A 20444-nucleotide genomic window follows, 5' to 3' on the forward strand; every position below is an offset into this window, starting at 1 on the left:
CCAAAGGAGTTTGGGGGCAAGAGCCAAGAGCACCCCTAGGGTGCAGAGCCTTGCCCACAGCCATGGCAATAGACAGACTCTGATCTCAGGCCTGGGCCTAGCCAGCTCCTACCTCCCTCACCCAGCTTTTTCCCCTTGGCTTCCTGCCCAGGAAAATTCCCTTGAAAACCTGCACACAGCCTAGTCCTGTCCCACCTGTCCAGCAGCAGCTCACTGGCTGTGCGCATCCTGGTACGAGCATTGGCTAAAAGCTCTTGGGAGCCATGCAGGGAGGTCCCAGCCTGGAGGTCCCCAGCATCGGTGACAATCTCCTCACTGCCACTGCGGGTGTTATAGCCTGTGCTCAGGGGGCTGCTGGTGTCATCTGTCACGCTACTAAAAGGCTCTTCAGTTCCCAGCCCACTGTGGGAGAAAAGGTTACAAGAGGGAAGGGTGGAGGACTGGTGCCGGGAGGACAAGGAGTAATGGAGACAGAACAGTGCTGTGCTCTGATGGCTCCTCCTGGGGACCCCTACTCACCCCAGCCCCTTGGGCCCTGCACTGACCTTGAGGCTGTGCTGGGTCCATCCTTGGTCTCCATGGGACCTGACAGTGTGTTCTCATCCTCACTCACATAAAGCTGGTCTAACACCCCCCGGTGCACCTCTCCACCCTGCAGGGAGGATGGAGAAGCTCTCAGGCCTCTGGGATTGGCCCAGCTCTGTTCCACATGGGCTCAGCAGGTAGCAATAGGGATGAAGTATAGCAAGGGCTTGGCCCAAGTGGCTCTTACCCGAAGAAGCTCCTGGGTGAGCAGGTAGCGCTCTGCACACAGCACATCGCTCATGGTGCGGTGGTGCTTCGTGAATGCACACAGCCAGCGTGTCAGCCCATCTACTGTGGCCTGGCCTAGCACCCACAGGAACTGCATGGTGTTCAGCACCCGCTGCATCACGTGGCTTCGACCTACAGAGATGGCAAGATGGTACTGGAGGGTTGGCTAGCCAACCATAAGAGCCCTCAGCCCTCTGTCCCCTTCCCAGCAAGCACACATACCTGCCATCTCATCCTCTGGGACGTCTACTGGCTCCACATCTGGGTTCAAGTCACCTCCTATGATACAGTCAGACATAATCAGTATCAGGTAGACCTACAGCTCTCCTACTGAAACTCCCAAACACAACTCACCAGAAGCCAGCTGCTCGGCCCGGTCCTGCCGTGCCCGTTCCCGACGCTGCCTCAGCACTGTCTGGGCGTTGGTTACCCATGCCTGGTATGCCATCTGCCAGTCAGATTTCTTGGTTAGGATTCTGGCATCTCTAGCTGAAATGCCCATTCAGCCTGGCATCATGGTCCCCTCCCAAGGAAGATGACGACGGGCCAGCCATATACTAGAAATGGCCAGCCACGGACCAGATCCTGCTCTCCCCAACTGCGGATCTCTAGTTCCCCAAGTACTCTCTGGAAATGGGCTCCAGAGACAGACACGCAGCTGTCCAGCATGACCAGTGCCAGGGCCTCAAAGATGGACAAGGTCTTCTCCTGGTCCCATGATAGAAGTTTCCAGTAGGCACACACGGCCTTTCTCTTAGACTAGGCATAGAGCCCATTAGGTAAGGAGGAGGGTGAGAGAGCAGAGGGGCAATTGGTGACCTGTGACCCTCACATCACAGCCTGTACCCCTAGCTGCCTGGGCCAGGTAGACTTCCTGACATATAGGAGCTGGATCCCATGGCCCTTGGATATCTGTTCCTGTACACTGCCCCGCTCAGAACTCCATAGACAGAGCAGGAAGGCATGGCTCCACCTCACCTGGAAGGCACTCTGAGCTGCAGGCCTGGCGTCCTCAGGTAGGGCCTCCTCTTCTTCCTCGCTATCTGACTCAAAGAGGAAGTAGTCTCCAGAGTGGATGACTATAGTCAGCAGGGGTAAGAAAGAGTATGTATGAGTGAGAGCCAGTCTCCATGGCAGGACCCTCAAAAGTTCTGGAGTTCCTATGTTTAGTTTTGAGTTGGGTGGTAGCAAACCCATCATTAAGAATGATGCCCCTGCTCAGCATCTCCCACCCACATGCTCTTGCTTGAGTGCCACCCTTCCCACTAGGACCATCCCATGCAGGTTTCAGCAGGATGGGGAAGGTAGTCCATGCACAGAACAGAGAACCATGCACAGGTTAGAGGGCCTGACACGACCAGACAGGACAAGGTGAAGCTAGTAGGTGAAGCTAGTAGGCAGGAGGGTCAACAGCGGGAATACAGAGGGGTCAAGGCAGGGTACCTGTGGCGTGGTCCAGCCAGGGGCGCCACCACTGTCTCCGTGGCGGAGAGGAGCCCCCTGGGCTGTCAGGCCCTGTGGAGGGGCAAGGCAAGCGTGAACAAGCAGGGGAGGTCGTGAGGGCAGCCTGTCTTGGGCACAAGGACACGTGGCAGGGACAGAAACAGACACAGGACTCCTGCAGTGGCAAGGTTCCATGTGATGCCACATGTCTCAGAGGGGACACAAGTGCAGGTAGACAGTCCCGGGTGGCCATATGGCCTACAGGGACAAAGGGGGAACACACCACATGGCACAGGACTTGGGGCAGGGTCCCGTGGCACATCACTTACATGTAGCACAGGACAAAGGAGTGGGACCCTGTGATATACCACTTGCACAGGTACAGGAAGACTTTAGCAGTACACATACCTGAATGTAGTTGTGTGTGTGTGTGTATGTGTGTGTGTGTGTGTGTGTGTGTGTGTGTGTGTGTGTGGTGTCTAGGGTACACCCTCTGAGATGGGGAGTTCCGTCCACACTTACCTGGTTCCTGGCTGGGATCCTGAGGGCCTGTGGACTGGAATTGGCCACGGCTTGCCTGGCTCTGCCTGTACTTCTCCTGTTTGGCACGGATGCGCTTCATCCTGCAAGTAGGGAGGAGCTCTGAGTGCCAGGCTGGCCGGAAGAGTCATAGGGTCCCTAGCCCAGGTAACACCTACTTACTGTCTTTTCAGCTGGGCCAGGGACTTCTCCTCAATCTGGCGGTGGAAGTTGATGCTCTTCAGGTTGGCTGCATTGTAGAGGGCAAAGCCCCTGCAGGGAAGAGCAAAACCTTAGCACTTATCTCAGATGCATGTGCTTTCTCTACCTCTGGGTGTCCCTGGGCTCAACCCCAGTGCCTAGAGAGCCTGCCTGCCCCTCTTCCTCACACTGAGGCACGTGCAGGGAGACACCTGCCACCGGCAGCTGAGAGAAGACACATCTGTCACCTCTTTCTCTGGGGCAGAAAACCATCCCAGAAAAGAACATCGGGTGGTGACTCTGGGGTAGGTAGGTGAAGCTGCTGACCCTAAGTTTAGCTCCAGGGGCAGAGACCTCTGCTGCGAGCGTGATACCATGTCATAGCCCTCCAGCTGAGGGCCACTCAGGCCACTGGAGGCCACACTGCCTTCTAGTGTGTCCAGCCATAGGCAATAAGGGCAACCCTTATGATACCAAGCTGCCAGGGGTCCTCTGGTCTCCCTTTAGGTAATGGGATCAAGTGGAGATGCTATTGTAGAAGAAACCCCTGCTGAGGATGGGGGACACTTCTCCACCTCAAGGAGAAGCTGCTGGGCAGACCTGGAAGCCTGCAGGGCCGTGGCCTTCAGGTCAGCGCTGACATGCAGGAAGTAGTGGCTGAGAAAGATACGTCGTTGCAAGAGTAGGAAGAAGAAGCAGATACTGTCCCAGATGATCCCGGCCTCCTCCACAGGCAGCAGGCAGTCCCGGTCCCTGGTCATCATCTCTTTGGCTGTGGGGTAGAGGGCCAGCTTGGCTAGGGGTCAGCAGCTGGAGAGCAGTGGCTCTCCTTGAGCCTGCCCCTCACCCACATCCCTTGCCCACTCACGATCATAGTAGCCTTTGACTGTGCATACAAGACTGAAGAGCTGGATGACCCAGCAGAAGTTGCTCTGCATTTGCTCCACAAAGACACAGGACAGGAGCTGGGGGCGGGAGTGGGGGCAGGTTAACCCAGGGCCCCTAGGGTGGGGGTGGGGGGTGTCGTGTGGGTGGTCCGCTCACCGACAGCATATTCTTGGAGATGATTACGGTGACGTTATAGAGGATGAGGCAGTCCCACAGCACAAGTTGGGCTCGCGTGTCCTTCTGCAGCAGGGTGGTGCCGAAGAGCAGCAGGTAGAAGCAGGCCAGCAGGTACCCCAGCCCGAAGATGCTGATGCGGGTGGCCCCCGTGACAAACACCACCACAAGCACCAGCCAGAACAGGTAACGGAAGACGGCCACCTTCAGCATATCCAGATAGGACCTGGCAAGGGCAGACATCACTGAGGTTACAGCCCCTTAAGCGAGTGCTTCAGAGTAGCCAGTGTAGGACCTACCTGCAGTGGATGAAGTTAGGTATAGGGTTGGGTTCCCCACGCAGGGGCTCCAGGTGGTCAGTGTTAATGCCGGCCATGCGTTGCCACTCCTCCGTTCGCTCGGCAGAGAACACCTGCCACTGCTGGGAGGCACAAAGCAGCAGGAGGAAGTCACCTGCAGGACAGGAAAGGTGTTGTGGGGCATGCAGCTTTCAAGAGGAAGAAGAGAAGGAGGAGGAGGAGGAGGAGGAGGAGGAGGAGGTGGAGGAGGAATGTACTGTCAGGGACTGAGGGACTCTTCCCATTTCACAACTGAGAAAGTGTCTATACATAAAAGCTGGAAATAGGAAGGCATCCTACTGAGGACACACCAGGTTTGTCAGGGAATGTGGGCTGCAGTGGATCTCCCTGCACCTTTGAGGCCATTGCTGTGCGCACCTGTGAACACACAGGTCCGTATCATTGTGTGTGCATACTCTGGGACATGTTTTGTGTGTATGAGGGTCAGACCTTCCGTTCCATCTGGGTGGGGCTGCAGGATGGCATGGCTCTCCTATGGAATAAAGTGCCACTCAAATGTCAACGCCTGAACAACCTGACCTCTTGCTGGTTCCAGACAAAGGTCCCTGTGTATCCAGCAAGCACCCCACCCTGCCTGTGAGTCCTTAAGCTCTCCTGCCACAGGTGCCCTGGGGTAAGGATGGGGTTGCACTTACTGATAAGGTTGGTGGAGTTGGGGGCTCTGAAGAAGTCAGGCAGGTACAGCCACTTGATGAGAGCAGAATTCATGGGGATGGCCTTGCTCCAGCGCCATGGATAGTCTATGGATGGGGGCACATTAGAAAGGGCAAAAGCTGTCCTCATTCCTTCTGCTGCCAGGAGCCCCAGAGGCCATCGATGGTATCACATATTCCAGTGTGATCAGAACCCGTTCTCACATCACTCTCTCAGTCTCAGGGGCACTGACCCATAGATTCAGAGATTCTAACAGGCCATGATCTCTAAGCAGAAACTACGCCAGGCTTGGAGGGATGGGAGGGATAAGGTTGGAACCCACAGATGGGCCAGAGGGCAAGACTGTGTTGACCCTCACCTGAGACAGGGCAGGTGCCTCCCAAGGAGATGCCAGTGTTTGGGATGAATTATGGTTCATACAATTTTATAGCATGAAACATAAAATAAAGCGAGAACTAACCCAGATATCCTTCAACTACTATATACCCTGGATGTGGTTGCCTCGGCAACCACACCTGGGAGGCTCCTAAGTGAGCAGGAACACCTCAAGGACCCTGCCGTAACCTCTCACAGAAAGCACAACTGAGGGATTTCTCCTGCACTCTTTAATTGCAACGGAGACAGACTGCACCATTCCACTCTGTGACATTACTGAACTGGGCACATTATAGACTGATGCCCAAGTGGGGGGCAGTTTGACTTCAAAGATCTGCACAAAGGGACATGTGGAGTTGGGCATACTTGTCAAGATCCAGGGCCCTGGGGGCTGGTGAGATGGCTCAGTGGGTAAGAGTACCAACAGCTCTTCTGAAGGTCTCCAGTTAAATCCCAGCAACCACATGGTGGCTCACAACCATCTGTAATGAGATCTGATGCCCTCTTCTGGTGTGTCTGAAGACAGCTACATTGTACTTATTTATAATAATAAATAAATCTTTAGAAAAAAAAAAAAGAGCCAGGGCCCTCTAAGAAACGTGTGGAACCGTCCCAGGTACACAACCCACATAAGGTGGGATATCCCAGGCAATCTCACAGGGAGGAAAGGCTGTTCATTCACCATGGACACGAGGACAAGGAAAGCCCTAGGAACCACCCAGCTGGAAGAGAGAGGTGGGTGAGCCAGGGATGTCTACTGAATGGCCACAAACTGGGACAGGAGGACAATCTGAGGACCCGAAACACTTTCCACTTTGTTTAAAGCAAAGAGCGGGGACTAGGGTGTAGCTCGGTGACTGAGCACTTGCTTAAGTGAGTTGCTGAGCACATTTGTGTAAATCATGGGCTCCATCCCCACCCTTAGGATGATTAAAAAAAAAAAAAAAACCTTTAAATACATAGTTGAAAAATGCAAGCTCTCCCCCACTGAGAAGCTAGTAGAAGACTGAAGACACACGAGAACGGAAAGAAAAGCCGTTGTGGAGCAGTGGACAGTCACCCTGTGTTGGCCCTGTGTCTGCAGCACCCAGATGTGGGCAGGCAAGTTTGCTTGAACAGGTCAGATGGGCAGTCATGGGCCACACCAGGCCCGTGACACCACCACATGGACCGCAATGAACTCTGTGCCCATAAAGTTCCTCATGCTTAACCAGGCACATCCAACCTTTAAGGCATGTGGCAAAGCCACCAACCTGGCTGTCCAGAAATGTCATAGGCTAGATGAAAGAGACAAGAGAACACAGGAGAAAGAAAGGCCAAACTGAGAGCAGCTGCAAAAAGAGCTGGTGCCATTTTACTACAGACTACATGCCTGACAAGGATGCTGCTGCCATAGGCTGTCAGGAGAGGCCGCAGCCCTGCGGGCATAGCATCACTCTGCCTTCAGGAAGCCAACTTAGGACCGTGTGAAATATCACAGCTGTGGCTCAAGTGGTCCAGAGACAATATTCAGGCTACAGAGGATATAACGGGGTCCCTTGGCAAGAATGTAGGTGTGGAGCTGTGCAAAGGTCAGAAGGGGGAACAGGAAACAGCCCAGGCGTCTCTATGCAACCACAGATACCAAGCCTGTGGCTTACCAATGCACAGTGCGGGAGGCATGCCCAGGCACAGCAGGTACTGGTACAGCAGGAACAGTGTGAGGAACAGACAGTAATTGGGCCAGAGACGGGCAATGGCTTCACGGCGCCGGCGTGTAAGGATGGCCACCAACCAGCAGCCGTGTAAGATCACCATGAAGTTCATGCGCTGCCCGATCACATTCACGGCCATCAAGAAGCAGATCTAGAGGGGATACAAGGGATGAATATAAAAGTAAGAGGGGAGCTCAGAGCAGCCCTGCCTGCCCGGAGGCCATAGAGTGGCTCATCTTTACTGGGGACGGGAGCGGGCGGGGGGAGCAGTCTTCCAGACCTAGGACAGCAATCTAGACACATCTCCATCATACTTAGAGGAAGCCAAGGCTCAGGGATGAGGAACCACGGCTGGGGAAGACTTTAGCTTCAGACAGTGGCCAGCCTTGGTCTACCCCTGCCAGGGAGGACTCAATCCAACCTCCTTGACCTTCCTGGGCTAGACCTCTCGGCTAGCCTCAGGATGGGCTGTGTTTACAGTACGTGGGCATCATTAGAGATGCTCAGAGGAATCTCCTGCTTATCATTCCTGCCGAAAGGACGCCCAGCCTCACCTCCAGCCCGAATTTGTAGAAGAAGAAGTTGATGAAATACTTGAGGCAGCTAAGCAGGTCTTGGTCCAGCCTTTGGCGGGTGCCGTCTACACACACAGCCTGGGCAGGCAGAGGGGCCCGCTGATGCTGCCGGCGGTAGTGCTCTTGGCGCCGGTACACCACGGCCTCAAACACCAGCAGCAGAAGGATCTGCAGGTGGTTCTGTGAAGGTGGGGCCAGGGGTCAGTGGGGGTCAGAAGTCAGTGGGGACCATCAAGGACCATCTGCCCTGGCTGCTAGTCCCCACTCACCTGGATATAGCCCAAATTGGGATAACCCTTCCGCACCCCAAACCAGTTGGCAGGGTCAACAGGGCCACGGTACAGCAAAGACTGGTTGATCTCCAAGGGCTGCAAGTTGGTATTGTTGGGGAAAGGCTGCAAGAAGGGGTGAACATGAGCCCCCAGATCCCTGACCTGGATGAAGTGGGGATTGTAGGTGCTATCTTTTTTTAAAAGATTTACTTATTTTATGCATATGAGACACTGTAGCTGTCATCAAAAAGGGCATTGGATCCCATCATAGATGGTTGTGAGCTACCATGTGGTTGCTGGGAATTGAACTCAGGACCTCTGGAAGAGCAGCCAGTGCTCTTAACCACTGAGCCATCTCTCCACCCCTGTAGGTGCTATCATAAGCCCATCCCACAGCTGAAGCACCAGGTTGGGTCCAAGGTAGACAATAGCTGCCCTACCAGAGGTTCACAGGGCCATCAGTCTTGGGGCCACCTTGATGTGGAAGGGGACAGGTCAAGGCCAGAGGTATAAATAGATGTCCAAATAGAAAGAATGAAGCCAGGTGAATCTAGGCATAGCTGTCTTGAGGCCCCTCTACTCTCACTGCAGGAGTCCCTGGCCCCATCTCTACATTCCATGAGGAGTCACTGGGGCAACTCCTCAGGCGGCCCCTGAGCCCTAGGGATGCTCGCATGCCCGTACCTCAGTGCAGTTGCTGGAGTACTCATGTGGGTTGACAATCTTGAGCTGATAGAGCATCTTGCATACAATGATGATACAGGTCCACACAGTGGACAGGCAGGAGGCCATGGGCCGGAAGCGCGGATAGGGCAGGGCGAAGGCCCACAACACCACCAGTAGCAGGTTCATCACAGACACCTGTGGAGAACAGATGGCAGTGAGCAGACCAGGCAGCACCAGGACTAGACTCCAGGATGACTGTCATAACCTAGCAGGTCTGGCTCTAGAGCAACCAACAAAACCCTGCTTCAGACAAGGAAATGGCCCAGGCTGGGACACTCACTTCTTTCAGGGCCACCCAGACAGTGTAGAGTGCCACCAGCTTGAAGATGTGAAGTTCTAGCAAGCGCCGCACGAACACCTGGATTCGGGTGAGGACAGCGGAGAAGCTGGCTGCCAGGTCCAGCAGCCGGTCAGCCACCAGGCCCCACTTGCTGGCTGTACCTGTGGAGGTGGGGCTCAGTGAGGCGGGATAGGCCTTGGCGAAGAGGTAGATAGAAGTGAGAAAGCTTAGTAAGGAAGAGGAGGCTCTGTGAGATTTAGGGAGTGGAGTAAAAGGGAAAGGGAGAAGTAATAAAGGGGTGGTGGAGAGAGGGGGGTTCAGCAAGGAGGGGCAAGATTCAAGGGAGAGGGATATATATGGCCTGCCTTCCTCAAACCAATATCCAGGAGGTGGCAGAACTGAACAGGGATATGCTTCTTAGCACCCTGTGTGCCTTATGGGGCTGTGTTCTGCGCACCCCCTCCAGACTCACCCTCGGGGACCTGTGTGGCCTGGTGGGGCCCATCCATGCTCTGCCCATCATCCCTGAAGACTTCTTCTTCCTCCTGATGCTGAAGCAGAGGGGCCTCGCTCACAGCATCCTGCCTGGGGAAGCCCAAGAGTCACTTCCTGCCCGTGTCCCTGGCTCTCCCTTCCCTAAGGCTGCCACTGTCCCCATACAACATCTCCACTGGTCCATCTGTAAACTCTAGGCCAGGTCTCCACGGCTTAAAGCCACCTCATAGCTCCCGCTCAAGCTCAGGACGGTCTGCTAGCCCTGTTGACACAGCCTCCAGTGTCATCCCCAGTTCCCGTAGACCAAAAACACCCGTGGCCCTCGAAGGCAGAAAACCTGTGAGCCCATCGAAGGCGGCGGGTGCCTGGTGGCGGCACGTGCTCCAGGTCGGTGAGCTGCATGAACGGTCTGTGGAAGTAGTGTAGTTGCAGGATGCAGGCCAGCAGGAAGAAGCCAGGGATGAGGATGCTGGAAAAGAGCTCTGACACGCTGAACTGCTCTAGGCCCAGGTCGCCCAACCTGGCAGAAGAGAGTGCCATCCATCAGCCCCTCATTCTGCCCTGCCCCAGAAGCCACTGTGAACAGGATCAGAGAGAGTCCGAGCATGGGACAGGGACAAGGATGGAGCCGTTACAGCCCCAAGAGTGCTCAGCGCTACCCCTACTCACTGCTCATCCGTGAAGCCCGTGAGGTTGCGCCAGTAGGTGGGGAAGTCCTGGAACTGGAAGGTGTACACTGCGATGAGCACGAGCATCGTATAGGCCACCACGAGCCACCAGAAGACGCGGAGCAGCTTCCTCCACAGGGTGTAGTAGACCTGCGGGTGGTGGCTGGTGAGCAGGGCAGGTGAGGGACAGAGCCCCACTTACGAGCCCTACCTGCCCGTCACCACGGTCACCTGGAACAACGTGAGGCACAACAGGAAAAGGAACATGTACACAATTTTGTAGACAACCAGGCGGCCAGCAAAGCTGACCACGATGAACATGCCGGCGCACACGTAGATCCAGTACTTGACGTAGATGCCTGTGACCAGTTCCCCGAGGCTCCGCAGTAGCGTCTGGGTCTGTGTGGGCTCTGCAGAGTGGGACAGAAGGTGAAGTGACAGCCTAGGCAGAGAGAGGGCAGTGTGGGTGGAGGCTCCTGCGTCCCGCTCACCTGTGTCTGCCACGGTGACTTCCAGCAGCGCTGCAGGCAACTTCTTCTTCTTCAGCAGCTTCTCCTTCACAAACTGACGCAGGAGGAGCCAGAATGTGAGCAGATAGAGCAGCTGTGGGGAGCAGGAGTGTCACAGAGGGCCATGGGAAGCCCTCAGCCTCTTATCTTCCAGAACCTCAGATTCAACCTCACTCACATGTGTAGGTTCATACAATCACAGATCCACGGAAGTACATGAAAGCCTCAGAGACACAGGCTCAAAATCTTACATACTTCGGCCAGACTCACAGTTTACACTCCCATGTATACAGATGCATACACATACACTAGTACACATATAGCCTCACTTGAGATATATTAAACTCCACCAGGTTACAGTGGGCAGTCAACATCACACCTGCCTCATGCAGGGATACTTGGATGACCCAAGAGCCAAACAGACCAGATGTGAGTCATGGACACTCAATGCTACACAATGCAGCCCTGTCGGGCAGGCAGAATACACACGGACACTCAGCATGGAAGATATTGTGACAGCCTGCCACTCACTCAGTCACAACGTCTACATTCTAGGGTGAACCTGCAGAAGCCCACTGTTGACTTCAGACACACTCTCCTTCAATCTCTACCCAACAAACCAACGGCCAATGAGCAGAGCCCTGTTACCTTCCTGGGTTCCCAGGGAGAAATCCGACCCCCTACCTAGATACGGTGGATGACACTCACCATGGCACCGAGGTCCAGGCAGGGGTAGCGTGTGTGTTCTAATCCCAACTGGTGCAGACTGACAGGGCCCAGGGTGGTGGGCAGCTCGGGGAGCTCCATGGCCCACACGTAACGCAGGCAGCAGAGCGTCAGTCCGTACAACAGGATGCAGGGTGAACAGAGCATAGCCAGCTGGTGGCGGCTACGCACGGTCCAGATGAGGCAGGCCCAGAGCAGCAGGACGAAGGTCAGCCAGCTGTGGTACATAATGCTCCACACCTGCACAGCCAGGGTCAGTCAGCAGGGACTGCATGAAACACCCTGCCAGCGCTTCAGCCCCCAACGGGAAGGCCTCCCATGAGGTAGCCCACGTGCATACACACACTGCACAGTTATGGGATGTTGGTGGCATACATGGGCAGTTCCAGCATTATTTCCTGACTGTGTCTCAGTTTTTGAAATGAACTACACCCCACCTCCCTGTGTTCTATGAGAAGACTACAGTGGCCCCGGGGGCCGCTCCTCCTGGGAGGGTGGGGGGAGGAGGGGCTGTTCCTCCTGGGAATGGGGTGGGGGCGGGGCTGCTCCTTACCATCATGGCAATCAGGGCACACACATAGCTCTGGTCCATGATGAGGTGGCCCAGGCCATGTAGCGGTGACATCTCTTTCAGCTCAGCCAGCCTGGGGCGTACTGGAGTGGGACTGAGATTAGCTACTATATAGGAACCATGTGGAGTCCCTCCCCCATTCTCAATGTGGCCCTAAAACATGGAGCAGGTTATCTGTAGTGTCGGGGCCTTACAGGTGGAGGGGGCCAGGCCCACCAGGCAGCCACAGTGGATGCTGGCCAAAAAACAGGAGAAGAATCTGACCCCTTCTAGAATGTCATGTGAGCCTGGCCAAACCCTCCTGGCCTCACTTTTTAAGAGTCTGATGCAGGAGATGGCCCTTTCAGATCGGTGACTCCCACACATCACACAATGACAAGTTGCAAAAGTGGAGGTCTGTGAGATGCCTCAGGAGGGTAAGGTGCCTGGCACCAAGCCTGAGGACCAGAGTTCAAGCACCATAGTAGAAAGAGAGAACCAAGGTTTATAAGTTGTCCTCTGACTTCCACATGCACACAATAGCTTGACACCCCACACACAATAAATAAATAGCCTGATCTACAGAGTGAGTTCCAGGACAGCCAGGGCTACACAGGGAAACCCTATCTTGAAAAACCAAAAATAAATAAATAAATAAATGTAATTAAATATTTTTAAGTTCAAGGAAAAGAAAATAAGGACCTAGAAGAAGATCTAAAGGTCTCCACAGTAATGCAGACCAGTGAAACCCCCATGCCAGCACGCTCAGAATGATAGAGGATTCTGGGGCCTTGAGCCATGGGTAGCCAATTCCCACCTGAGAACAGAAAATGGGAGACCTGGAGGGCCATCCAAAGGGTCTGGTAGGTCAGCTATTTAGCCATAGGACTGGCCCTAGGAGTTTCAAGCCTAAGTCAAGCAGTGCGTATAAGGCCTATGGCCACCAGGGGGCAGTCTAGACTTGCCCACAGAGAGAGATCAAAGCGAATGGGCCCCTGCTAGTAAATGCTTACAGGAGGGCATCCCATGGCCACAGAGCCTGTAACTTACGTGGACGCTGGCGGATGGGGCTCTGGCTGGTTAGTACATGCACGGTGCAGTTGTCAATGTCAGGTTCCGTGGTCATGGGCATCTCACCCTGCAGAAGATACATGGGTTAAATGGCCTCTGGCGGATGACTCCCCAGCACTTTCCAATACCCTGTACCACCTGCTCACCTGGGTGGCACCCGTAGCCTGGGGCTCTGGCTCCAGCTGGTCCAGTTCCAGCTCATGCTCCTCATCCTCCCTGGGAGTCTCCTTCCTCTGTGGGGATCACAACCCTGAGTGCAGTTCTGGGGCTGGGAGTCCCTAGAACATCCGCCTCACCAGCGTGCCTGATGCCAACAGAGTTGACAGCAGGGACTCACCAGCTCTGAGGGACGGCTCTTGTGGAGCTTCAGGAGAGAGGTGGCTGTGTAATACAGCAGCAGCAGAATTCCAGGGCTCACATAGATGGGCCAGGCATGCGTAGTGTTGAGTACCAGTGTGTTGGGGCTGGAGCAGTTAGGGAGGTCTATGAAGTTCTTGAGACCGAATAGCCTGTTGAGAGAGGCCATGCCATTGACTGCCAGGGCTGCAGGCAGCAGAACTATGGCTGGATGGGCGGGGCTATGAAGAAGCCTTACCTGGCCCAGATGCTGCCAGGCGGTAGCATGTCTTGGATAAATGGTGTCTGATAGCAGTATAGGCAAATGAGATGGCTGGCACCGAAGCAGCTCACCATGACACAGAGGGTGTTAAAGCCCAAGGGGCTGAGAGGAAAGTGGCAGGCCCACCAGGTGCAGATGGCCAGGAACATCACCAGGTAGATGCTGGAGAAAGCTGAAGGGTGGGCTATGCCTACAGGGGATGAGGTGGGCACAGGCACTCTGTGTCACTCCTGGCCTGGCTCATCGGGAAGCCCTGAGTCACCCCACCACCACTCTGCCTGTCAGTGCCAAGACTCTATTCTCTGCCCCAGGGTACCTGCCAGTGCCAGCAGCACAATGATCAGCATCCGTCCGGAGGTCATCAGCAGCCAGTGGGCCGTGACCCGGAAGCGGGAGGCCAGCCACAGCCTGCGTTTGGTTGCCAGGGCAGGGGCTCCCTGCAGCCCCACGGCTGGGGCATCATCTACATTGTCATCATCCTGCTGAAGTCATGGAGAAGTGACATCAGGGTCATCACCCCCGAAGCCGCTCTAGCCTGATCTGCCTAGCTGAAGTAAGAGATGAAGCCTGTCCCACAGCTGTCCCTCAGACATCACCCGCAGCCTGAAACAATCCTCTCTGCCTTCTCACAGAGTGGGCACCCCCACAACCCCATCCTACTCTGAGACATGAGATCCTGCCAGGTCAGGTCGAGGATGCCCCAGCTTCTCTGGAACACTCTAAGCATCTCTTTCTGCCCCATCTTGCCCTAAAAGACAAGACAGCCACCCAGGCCCCAGGTCTGTCTCTGAAGATCCTGTCAGTTTTGTTGGGTTCCTGGGAAGAGGCTTTTTTACGATAGAGGAAAAGAGTGTTTTGGGTTTTTTAGAAGATTTATTTATGTTATATATGTGAGTCCACTGTCACTGTCTTTTTTGTTTGTTTGTTTGTTTGTTTTTTGAGACAGGGTTTCTCTGTGTATCCCTGGCTGTCCTGGAACTCACTCTGTAGATCAGGCTGGCTTCCAACTCAGAAATCCGCCTGCCTCTGCCTCCCAAGTGCTGGGATTAAAGGGGTGCGCCACTACCGCCCAGCCACTGTCACTGTCTTTAGACGCACCAGAAGAAGGCATCAGATCCCATTACAAATGGTTGTGAGCCACCATGTAGCTGGGAAAGAGTGGTAACACACATACCATGTGACCTATGTTAACAGTTTTTACAGCATTTCCAGACCCATAGTCCTTGATCCAGAGGTGACAGATGACTGCTCCAGTCCCATAGGTCAGAGAGAGCAAGGCTACATTTGTACCTTATGGGGCTTCTAGGGAGGGAGGGAGGACCCTGGAGGACACAGCAGCGGCAGTACCTCCAGCTCTCCAATTGGGCATTTTCCAGCTTTTCTGTATCCCAGAAAAGCCAATAGCCCTCTTTTTTTTTTTTTAAGATTTATTTATTTATTTTATGTATATGAGTACACACTGTAGCTGTACAGGTAGTTGTGAGCCTTTGTCTGGTTGTTGGAAATTGACTTTTAGGACATCTGCTTGCTCCAGTCAACCCTGCTTGCTCCAACTCCAAGATTTATTTATTATTATAAATAAGTACACTGTAGCTGTCTTCAGATGCACCAGAAGAGGGCATCAGACCTCATTACAGGTGGTTGTGAGCCACCATGTGGTTGCTGGGATTTGAACTCAGGACCTATGGAAAAGCAGTCAGTGCTTTTACCCGCTGAGCCATCTCACCAACCCACCACTAGCCCTCCTTGACCCTTCAGAATGACAGCAGTGATGAGCTACCAGGGAAGAAACTCGACAGTCCCTGCCTGGAGCAGGAGACAGACCTGACAGGACCTGTCTTCCCTGGCACTGATAGAAGGTTTCCCAGAACAGAGTTGGATCCTAGGTCTTAGAGAAGGCCAGAGTGTGGCGGAAAAGAACACGGGCTGTCATCAGCAGCCTTAGCTCAAGCCAGCTTCTGGCAGCCCATATCCTCAACTGTGCCTGTGGGAACTGTGGAGAGGATCCTGGGTACTCAGGCTGAGTGCCTTGACTCTAGAGCTCGATGGTATGAGTACCTCCCAACATCAACAGTCTCCACACTGTATAGCCCTAGGAAAGTGGCTTAATCTCTCAGTCTGCTGCCCATCTGCAAAGCAAAGTTGTGGGGCTTGGGCATAAAAGAAGAGCCTGCAGATCCTGCCCTTAAGGGCCATCTGGCTGAGGCGGCTATCAAGATCCCAGGGATCACAGACTAGAAGCATGAAGGTTGGAGGCCAGGCCTGGAGACAGAGTGGCTGGTCTCTGAGCTCACCCCTTCTACAAGCCCAGAGAAGGTAGAAGTAAGGCCAGTGAGGACGTGGGTGAGGAGGATGTGAGGGAAGAAGACACAGGTGTCCTGTGCTAGTCAGGGGGGAGGACACATCCCTGAGGTGGAAGATAAGATGACCTGGCCTAGGCTCTGGGAACCTCTTGAGAAGCATTGTGACAAATGAGCAATTCCAGGCAAAGGAAGAAAGGGAGTATTGTTGATAGAGACAGATGCCCCCGCCCCCAAGCTACCCGATCCTTACTGCTCCACACAGGCCCCCACTTCCTGAGGCTTCTGGAGTCCCTACCCCTCTCTGGTTTCCTCTAGAGCCCAGCAAGTGTCAGGTGGTGATGAATGGGCTCTGGGACTTGCTGTCTGAGAGCAGGGTGTGCCTGCACCAAGACACCTGGGTGGCCATAAATCCTATCTTAGCTCGGGGGATGGGGGGACAGCCTAAGCCTACCACGGTGTGGGGAACCTGGAGCACAACCCTTGAACAGGGCACAGGGGTATTCAGTGTCCACTTGTGGCCCCTAGGAACAGTGGCAGGACCTGGCTCACCCTAGGAATAAGTTTGAGACGGCCTCAGGTCATGCAAGGAGGCAACCACAACCCCTCAGGTTCTAACCCAGATTGGTATATATAGTTCAGCTTGGCTGTCAAGTGACAGTTCCCATAGCACAGGACAGCCAGGGCTACACAGAGAAACCCTGTCTCAAAAAACCAAACCAAAAAAAAAAAAAGTCTACATATGTTAAAATCAAAACTGTCGCTGGGCAGTGGTAGTGGGTGCACACCTTTAATCCCAGCACTCAGGAGGCAGAAGCAGATGGAGCTCTGTGAGTTTGAGGCTAGCCTGGTCTACATATCGAATTCTGGGACAGCCAGGGCTCTGTTACACAGAGAAACCCTGTCTCAAATAAACCAAACAAAACCAAATGAAATAAAATAAAACAACACACGTCTAAAACTGTCAGAGTGTGACTTGAGCACTAACACCCTTACCCCCACCTTGGCTGCCACAGTCCCTTACCAGCTCCTGGGTACGCTGACTCTGCCGGGCTTTCCTTGTGAGGCGTCCACAGAGGCCAAGGCACAGAGAGGATGACACCAGTACTCCCAGGTCAGGGGCCACCAGCCTGGTGGTGTTAAGGATGTCCTTCAGGTCCAGCCTGTGAAAGGCAGGGAGAGAAGAGTGGGAGAGAGGGGTGAGGAGATGTGAGCCCATTCTTAGGATTCAGAAACCCAGAGGGGGGCTCCCAGGGATGGAGAGGGAATGCAGATCTTACCTTGTAACCCCTATGTGTTGAGACACCTTCGCCCAAAGGCTGCCTGTAGAGAAAGGGCTTGAAGAAGGAGCTTCCAGGCCAGGCAGGATGCCTGGTGGTTATTCCTGTGAGGTCTGGGGGGCCCTATGGGCATGCCTGCTAGTGATCTCATGTAAGACAGCATATCAGTGATGCTGAATATGTCTTTTTTTTTTTTTGACAGTGTCTCTCTATAATAATCCTGGCTGGAAGTTACTATTTCGACCGGGCTGGCCTCGAACTCACTGTGATCCTCCTGACCTCCCAAGTGCCATGCCTGGCTGGAAATGCCATCTTTACGGACAAGGGAACTGAAGGCAGCCAGGGAGACTCATGCTGCCTGGTTGGCCTGGCTGTGAATGGTGGGACAGCAGGAACTCTCAAGTAGGCGGGGCTAGAAATGGCCTGGGAAACTCAACTGGGCCCCAGAATGGTAGAGACTTGAAGCCCGGGTCTTCTACACATAAAGCTAGGGAGCTGGTATCAGTCTCTGCCTGACTAGAAGGCAAGTGCCCACTGGAGACGCTATGCACAGGTAGTACAAGGGCAGAGACACTAAGGATGGACAGGGACACCGAGGACCCCTGGTGTTACGCAGACATACACTAAGCTACAAGCAGGCACAGGAGGAAGATGTTGACAGGGAGACCCGGAAGCCCTGAGGCTTGTTCCACCTGATGCTGTTCTGGGACTGGCCTGGCTCTACTGACCACATCACTGTCAGGAGCATGTGGGCTCGGCCATCTGGGTCACACATATATCATGGTCAGGCACCTGGGTGCAGCCCATATTGGGTAAGGCAGGATAGCCCAATGAGGCTGGAGGCCTGAGATTCCCAGCTGGCATCCTCATCCCCTCTCTCCCAGGACTGCTGTCTTCATATCCCCCCGCTTCCCCAGTTGCTCCTCCATCACTTACAGTTTTGACCCAGAAGCTGGTCCAGGTGAGGCACGGTGTGTAGGCATATCTGGAAGGCAAGGTGGGCCACCAGGAAGAGGAGGCTGAGGCAGAGTAGTGCACGGAGCAGGCGACCTGTATGACCTGTGACAGAATGGGCAGAGCACGGATCAGTGGGATACTGCTTTCGATGACTGTAGCCTCCAGGTAGACCGGACCCTGTCCACATGCCTGAGACACACACTCAGTGGGGATACAGACTCAGGGCAAGGGGACCGGCTGCGAGGACTCAGTGCCATCCAGGAGGCAGCGGAAGCCTCCAGTGATGAAAGTGACCCACAGGGATGCTTGTTCCCTCCCGGGGGCACCTACTGGTGCCTGGTTGGCAGACGCTGTTGTGACTCTGGTTTCTAAATGAGAATGTCCGTCCAGAATGGGGAAAGGACTGCCAGAGACTGTTCAGGGAAGTTTAGGGAGCACCTCTTTCCCAGATGCTAAACTGGTCTTGCTTCCTGCTTATCCTGGTACATGCAGTCGCACCCTGCTCCCCAAAGACCTACGCTGTCCAAGCCCCCTGAACAGGCAAGACGTAATTTAATTTTCTTATTTAGTTAGCATATAGGGATATCACAAATAGGTCTTGGGAAGAAGGAGAAGCAAACAGAAAAACAAGAAAACCTTATTGCTATGCTCACTTGCCTCTGTATGGAGGCTGGAAATAAAGTCACAAGGAAGTCGGTATCCCAGAGAAGGGGCCTGGGCGGCGGGGGCCAAATGCCTCTAGGAAAAGTGGGTTGCCGATTGCCAGCTGCCTCCATTTGGAGAGTTACAGAGAAGAAGCTTCAGGCACTGGGTCACACAAAGCCATGGCAAACAGGATAGAGCCGCCACCTCCGGCCCCCCTGAGTAGGAGCTCTCTAAGATCTTGTTCCACTGATCACTTCATGGGAAAGACACCAGTCAGGAGTCAGCCATCAAACCATGGGACCCTTGTCACACAGGGGCGCGCTGTGTTTGGCAGGCTAAACATTCACACTAAGAATGTTCCGCAGCCATGCTCTCCCTCCAACCACCCCAGCTAGCCCACCCAGCAGGGAGGCCCTTGGCTGCTGACAGACAGAGATGACATAGGGCCCTGGTTCTTGTGACTGCCCTCTGAGAGTGGGAGGACATCTCACACCTAGATGGAGACGGGCTAGCTTCTAGCTCTTTGCCTGGGGTGGTCAGCCCACTGTAGCTACCAGATCAAATCAAACCACAAGGCTACTGAGGCCACCATCATTGAAAACCTCAGAGCCACAGATCTTTTCCCACAAGGATAGTCCAAGAGCATCACATCGGTCCTCTGTTCCCCAGGCTACCATTGCCAGTATGTCTGTCCTGTGCAGTTTCCTGTGCACAATCCAAATGTGTGGAATAGAGTCAGAGGGGATCACCCTCTGGCCCAACTTCATTGGTGACACCCAGTCCTTTATTTTTCCTCCCTATAGGCCCCATCCCAGAAGGCTGTAGTACTCAGCCACATTGTGCATCTGGCCAGGTACCCTGTCTCGCTGGCTCCCTGAGCTAAGCCTTGAGCACCAGAAGGTGGGATGATGCTCCAGCTGTGATCCAAGTACTCTCCGGTGCCCAACCTCTGGGAGGGTATCAGAACAAATGAGAGACAAGCCTGACCATAGGATAAGATTATCACCAAGAGCAACCCTGACATCACAGCCAGAGGACCCTTCCTCCAGTGACATTGAGAGGTAAAGGTGTGGCTGGTTCCTGCCAGAACCATTAAGGAGGGTCCTCAGGACCCTGTGGTAGGTCCTGAGTGCTTGGAAGGACAGGAGCATGAGCAGAGGTCGGAGCTCAATGTTGACTGTCCCAGCTATAAACAATGTATGGTAGAGACCTGTTCTATAGGACACAGTCCTCCTTAGGAACTGTCACCACTGAGGGTCACAACTATAGTCACAGAGAGGGCACTTCAGGACAGATCTGAGTGAGAGCAGAAGGCATGTGGTGGAGGGTGGTAGGCCATCTCTGTGGTGGAACAGAAGGCACCATGGAAGTTAGAGGGCAGCAGGTCTCTGGGAGAGTCCTCCTGGGTTACGGTAGGCACCGAAGTACAGTGAAGATGCTACAGTCTAATTACAAGAGGAGCCTAGCACAGCAGGGAGCACCAGGAGAGAAAGACCTGGCTCAGTGGTGGCAGCCTCTACAGAATAAACCCTGACCTCTAGAATAATCCTGACTCCTGGGGATGGCTGGGTGGACCACTCTAGAAAGAGCACACCACCACCACCTCCACCACCTCCGCCTCCACCTCCACCTCCACCACCACCACCACCAC

At 54.3% G+C, this 20444-nt stretch overlaps 1 protein-coding gene across 7 annotated transcripts in view; it reads right to left on the reverse strand.

The window, feature by feature from the left end:
• Piezo1 (piezo type mechanosensitive ion channel component 1) overlaps positions 1 to 20444 on the reverse strand; it is a 67744-nt gene that overhangs the window by 5638 nt on the left and 41662 nt on the right. For 4 of the 7 annotated variants that reach the window (XM_031341675.1, XM_031341673.1, XM_031341671.1 and 1 more), the window contains exons 3-36: positions 18128 to 18250; positions 17192 to 17234; positions 16936 to 17074; positions 13928 to 14093; positions 13588 to 13801; positions 13330 to 13501; positions 13139 to 13225; positions 12972 to 13059; positions 11925 to 12025; positions 11354 to 11611; positions 10628 to 10739; positions 10368 to 10546; positions 10138 to 10286; positions 9806 to 9988; positions 9446 to 9558; positions 8974 to 9134; positions 8652 to 8828; positions 7965 to 8090; positions 7675 to 7875; positions 7067 to 7271; positions 5033 to 5137; positions 4338 to 4491; positions 4021 to 4264; positions 3845 to 3941; positions 3577 to 3748; positions 2959 to 3048; positions 2779 to 2879; positions 2257 to 2328; positions 1792 to 1892; positions 1168 to 1261; positions 1036 to 1092; positions 773 to 945; positions 546 to 652; positions 196 to 402 (exon numbers count right to left, since the gene is read on the reverse strand). In XM_031341675.1, coding sequence (XP_031197535.1) covers positions 196 to 402; positions 546 to 652; positions 773 to 945; positions 1036 to 1092; positions 1168 to 1261; positions 1792 to 1892; positions 2257 to 2328; positions 2779 to 2879; positions 2959 to 3048; positions 3577 to 3748; positions 3845 to 3941; positions 4021 to 4264; positions 4338 to 4491; positions 5033 to 5137; positions 7067 to 7271; positions 7675 to 7875; positions 7965 to 8090; positions 8652 to 8828; positions 8974 to 9134; positions 9446 to 9558; positions 9806 to 9988; positions 10138 to 10286; positions 10368 to 10546; positions 10628 to 10739; positions 11354 to 11611; positions 11925 to 12025; positions 12972 to 13059; positions 13139 to 13225; positions 13330 to 13501; positions 13588 to 13801; positions 13928 to 14093; positions 16936 to 17074; positions 17192 to 17234; positions 18128 to 18250 — 4771 coding nt within the window. The remainder of the gene's footprint in view (positions 1 to 195; positions 403 to 545; positions 653 to 772; positions 946 to 1035; positions 1093 to 1167; positions 1262 to 1791; positions 1893 to 2256; positions 2329 to 2778; positions 2880 to 2958; positions 3049 to 3576; positions 3749 to 3844; positions 3942 to 4020; positions 4265 to 4337; positions 4492 to 5032; positions 5138 to 7066; positions 7272 to 7674; positions 7876 to 7964; positions 8091 to 8651; positions 8829 to 8973; positions 9135 to 9445; positions 9559 to 9805; positions 9989 to 10137; positions 10287 to 10367; positions 10547 to 10627; positions 10740 to 11353; positions 11612 to 11924; positions 12026 to 12971; positions 13060 to 13138; positions 13226 to 13329; positions 13502 to 13587; positions 13802 to 13927; positions 14094 to 16935; positions 17075 to 17191; positions 17235 to 18127; positions 18251 to 20444) is intronic. The other 3 variants (XM_031341677.1, XM_031341672.1, XM_031341674.1) reach the window with 2 other exon arrangements.

The sequence above is a fragment of the Mastomys coucha genome, unplaced genomic scaffold (genome assembly GCF_008632895.1).
Source record: "Mastomys coucha isolate ucsf_1 unplaced genomic scaffold, UCSF_Mcou_1 pScaffold22, whole genome shotgun sequence".
Lineage (NCBI taxonomy): Eukaryota > Metazoa > Chordata > Mammalia > Rodentia > Muridae > Mastomys > Mastomys coucha.